The following is a 4,816-nucleotide window of genomic DNA, read 5'->3' as shown; positions in this document are numbered from 1 at the left end:
TCAGCTGGGAAGCCAACCCCTGAAGTTCTGTAACTTTGCTCTGTGCTCTGTGGCCCCAGAAGCTCTGTCCTCTGGGATCTCAGGAGAGGCACCACTCTATACTTGGCTTTCACCACACTTGGGCTCATAAGTATCAGGGGAAGGGTGATAATTTGCATGAAGGGTTTCTTTTCCATCCTCACATAAGGGAAAAAAATAAGAGACTGTGGGCAGTTCTGCTCAGCTGTGTGTGGGGGAAGCAGATCCTGGAGCATCTCCACCATGGTCTGGACCCATCTCCTTCTCACCCTCCTCACTCTCTGTTCAGGTGACTTGCTATAGAAAGCAAAAGGGATGGTGGGACAACTTGGGTCCATCTTTTCCTTTTAGGGGGTAAACAGTACAGGTAGTAACTCCAGGTTCATCTCTTTATGCTCCTACTTTTTCTGTTCCAGAGTCCCAGGTACACTCTGAGTTGATCCAAGAATCTTCAATGTCAGCATCTAAAGGGGAGAAGGTCACTCTCTCCTGCACTGGAAATAGCAACAATGTTGGAACTTATTATGTAGGCTGGTATCAACAGATTCTAGGTTCTTCCCCAAAAACTGTGATGCTTGAAACTACTAGGCCTTCAGGAATCCCTGATCACTTCTCTGGCTCCCATTCTGGCAACACAGCCACCCTGACCATCACTGGGCTCCAAGTGGAGGATGAGGCCAATTATTACTGTGAAGCATGGGACAAAAGCCTCAGTGCTCACACAGTGCTTCAGATGCATGGGGAACTGAGACAAAAACCTGCTCTTGCCCTCATGAGAGGCTGACCATTCTATTGATGCCAGAATTAGATAAGCAGTCAGTGTAGATAAGTAAATTGAGTCAGGTGGGATCAAGGATGCCAACTTTGAGTGAGTCTGGGAAGTTGGAGACTGTCCCCTGAGGGATCTTATGAAGAACCTGCCAATTTTGAGTGAGTCTGGGAAGTTGGAGACTATGCCCTGAGGAATTTTATCAAGAACCTGCCCCTGCTCCAAACTGTTGCTGAGGTAACCTGTCCCAGAATTTCCCCCTCCCTACAGGGAGGTATAAGGTTGTTAATGTCTTTGGCTACTCCACTCTGCCCTTCTCCCTTTTCCAGATTCCCACCGTTTGGCCCTCCCACCTAGCATTGCTGGGCCTAGTCGCATATTCAGAAAGGAGAAAGATAAGGGGGAAAAGGCAGAAGAACAAAGGAAGCCTAGGACATATAAAAGAGCAGAACACCTCGCCTCTTGAGATACAAAGATACAAGCTATGGCCCCCTTCTCCCTCACAGGAGAAGTCTATGTTACACCTTTTTAAATAAAACCTGCTTTATATTCTTTCTTGGTGTGCTTCTCTAACATTCAAACTTCAATACGTGGGGAAGCAGGACTTGTCACCAATAACTGGTGGAATCACTATGAGAAAGAGGGTGACTGTTGCACACTGCACTTGCAAGGTATGACTCTCATAGCATTGAAAAAAACAGCCTCTACCTCAGAGCAAAGCCTGTCCAAGGAAGGGAGTGTGACCCTTGTCTTTGGAAAGACCCACAGAGCACTCCTAGGCATATACCCACCCTGCTGAGCTGTTAATCTACAAATAACAGGAGAGATATGCTGTGCCAGGTGTCCCTGACTCAGTCAGGCTAAATGGGGACCCATAGCAACCCCCTAGCAACCACCAATCAGCATGAGACAGGGAAAATACCTGGGATACCAGATGACTCCCCAGTAGTTTATGGTGATTGATAACATGTTGAGAAATCATATAGTTCAGCATGTACTCCCCTCATGGTTTAAACCAATCAGTTCAAACAAATCCCCCTCTTGTACTAGCCAATCACCCTTACCCAACTTGTTCCTGCCAGCAAATGTGCTAATCATGTTTTAGAGTTGTTTTATGATTTTTCTGTGCTGTGTGATAATTTGCTAAAAGATGCTATGATGTATGTGAAGTCCCTGCTTTCCCTAAAGAGTGTATAAAACTGCTGCAAACTCTGGGCTCAGAGCCTCTCAGTGTCACCAGTTGCCATGTGTGCACGCGGAGGACGGAGCTAACTCGGGATAAATACCTCTTTGCTGCTTACATCGATCTTGGTCTCTATTGGTCTTTTAGGGGTCCCAAATTTGAGCATAACAGCATACGCCCACATGAAAGAGTCCATCATTGGGCCAGGGATGGTGGCTCATGCTTATATTCTCAGCAGTTCAGAAGGCTGAGGCAGAAGAATTAGTTGCAAGCTCTAAGCTAGTCTCAGCAACTGAGCAAGGCCCTAAGCAACTTTGTGAGGTCCTGTCTCAAAATTAAAAAAATAAATAAATAAAAGGGCTGGGGATATGGCTCAATGGTTAAGCACCTCTAGGTTCAATACTTGGTAACAACAAACAAAAAAAATTAAAAAGTCATTGTTAATCACTTTTGTGTTGTTTTTAAAAGAGCTTTACTATCACAAAATGTATATACTATAAAGTGCACCTGATTGAAGCCAGATTTAAAGATAGTTAGTTAGTGTAGTTAGGTAAATAGGGTTATTGAGAATGGAATCTAGGAAACCAGAGCAGCACAGAGCACATCCCAAGGAAATGTTAATGAAGCAGCTCCCAGCAAAAATGGAGATGCTAATCCAAAAGCCCTTCCGGCCTAGATTACTCCTTCAGCCCACCTGTCCCCCACCCTTTGGGCCTTCCCACCTACATTCCATCACTGCTAGATAACAGAGAACAAAGGACAGGAATGCCACAAGAAGGTGGGAAAGCTGAAAGTAGACCTTAGCTATATAATCCCTTCCACAGATTTTTTTTGGGGGGTCCCCTTCTTCTTCCAGGAGAAGTCTTTTCTCTTGTCCTTTAATAAAGCTTCTACTTTCCACTCTACACTTGCCTCCGTGTGCTTCTCTGGTATTATACTTCAGCATTTGGGGAAGCAAGGACTAGTCACCGGTAAAGAGCGGTAACATGATCAAAGAATATATTCAAGTTTTTTGTGTATTTACAAAGTTGTGTGATTGTCAGTACTATAAGTTTTAATCAGATTTTTTGAAATTGCAAGCAAAAGATCTGAAAAGAAGAATTTTAGGGGGTGAAAATTTATTTGAGTTTCATGGTTCCTGAAGTCTCAGTCCACAGATGTCCAACTCAATTGCTCTGGACTAGAAGTGAAAAAGAACATCATGGCAGCAGTGTATGCAGAGGAAAGAAGCTCAGGACATTGTACCTTGAAGCAAAGACAAAAGTAATTTCACTCTGGGATAGAACAACACAATGAAACAACTGTTTTTCAAAACTGAAAGGCAAGTGACCCAACCAAGATGGAGATTCAACCAAGATATTTATTGGGGGGGCTGCCTGAAGGTGAAGAAAAGGAGAGACAGAGAGATGAGAGGAGGAGGGCAGAGAGAAAGAGTAGCTAGAGGAGAGAAAGAAGAGGAAGAGGGCAGATAGGAAGAAGGCAGAGAGCGCGAGCTTGCAAGCTTCAGCTTAAGAAAGGTTGCTTGGGGTACGTGGCAGGTGTTGATTGGCAGGGTGACTCAGGAACAACAAGTGGACACTGTGTCCTGCAAGAATTGGTCAAGAAAACTTTTTAAGTTGGAGCCCTTAGAAGAGGAGGGGGATGGTAAGGGATTCCATTATGTTATTGTGAGACAGAAATTTAACTTCGGCAGGGAGTTTCCCACATACCCAACAAGAACACAACATTGAAAAACTAGAAGGTAAAGGCTATGTGACCTCAGAAAAAGCTTGTATGCATAAATACACAAACACAAAAACTCATGCGCAAATACAGAAGCCACAAGTTGCACACCAATGATCACACTGTTTTAGGGACAAATGAGGCAAAGCACCAAAGATAGCAGGAAACAATTTTATTTGGCTGCAGCCAGGTTCAGAGAGCACAGCTTTTGCTGTAATCAATTAATCCCCTGAACCCTGAGTTCAGGGAGTTTCAGAGTTTTATATCCAGCATGTAAGGGGAGGGGCTCAGAAGTTCACAATCTGCAAAAGCTCACATAAAAGCAGCTTTTTCTTTCACTGTTCTGGGCATGTTAACCCTTCAAGAACAACACCCGAGAAGGGGAGAGTTTCTTCTCCCCTTTCTATTCTCCCCTGCCAGCTGTTACCATGGAACTCAGTTGGTAACTTCTCTTATCTTAAAAATGTAGACATCTCTGTGAAACCCAGCTCAAGGCCAGGGGCCTTGTTTTCACATTTCTTCAAAGTACTATACTGGATATGTTTGTTGAAAACTAGTAAGGGGGTGTCCAGCACCTGCAGTGCTGGTATATTCTCCACCAGTGACCGAGTAAACAGGGCAACATGAAAATAGGAAGTTTATCTACATTGAACTCTTTTGCAGAAACTCTTTTGGTGACAGTCCTAAAATCAGTCTGGGTGAAGATTTCTGTAGAGGCCCAGTTAAGAATTTTCAGTGGAGAAAGGGGGTGCCACTTGAACACAAGAGGTCAAAGATTTCTTCATGGTGGCATTTTCTTGCTCCTGCTGATCCTGAGGATCTTAAAGACCTGAGGAAGCAGAGAAGTCAGAGGGGCAGAGATGGCAGGGATTCTCAGTCTAGGATACCAGAGAGCAGGTAGCAGCACAGATCAAGCTCTCTGTATCTTTTATATGTTTCTTTGACTGAGTAAAACTTGGAAACATGGAGAAAGATTCAAACTTGGAGACTAAGCCTTGGGGGAAGAGAAATAATACTGCTGCCTTTATTTTTCTGCTTCTCCTGATGTTTCAATATGGGGCTAATTGCAAATATTCTCCCAGTTCCAGTTTTTGTATTAACCATATTTACTATATTTTTTATAT

At 43.8% G+C, this 4,816-nt stretch overlaps 1 gene segment (V, D, J or C); it reads left to right on the top strand.

Moving 5' to 3' along the window:
• The first annotated feature begins 211 nt into the window (after positions 1–211).
• LOC124078062 (probable non-functional immunoglobulin lambda variable 1-50) lies at positions 212–802 on the top strand. The segment is given in 2 exon segments: positions 212–307; positions 435–802. Coding segments are annotated over 2 exon segments (414 nt in total).
• Positions 803–4,816: the final 4,014 nt, after the last annotated feature.

Source organism: Marmota monax, unplaced genomic scaffold (genome assembly GCF_021218885.2).
Source record: "Marmota monax isolate L192 unplaced genomic scaffold, Marmota_monax_Labrador192_F-V1.1 WCK01_AAM20220418_F8-fsc00465, whole genome shotgun sequence".
NCBI classification, from domain to species: domain Eukaryota; kingdom Metazoa; phylum Chordata; class Mammalia; order Rodentia; family Sciuridae; genus Marmota; species Marmota monax.
This window is presented reverse-complemented; position numbering and strand designations above follow the sequence as displayed.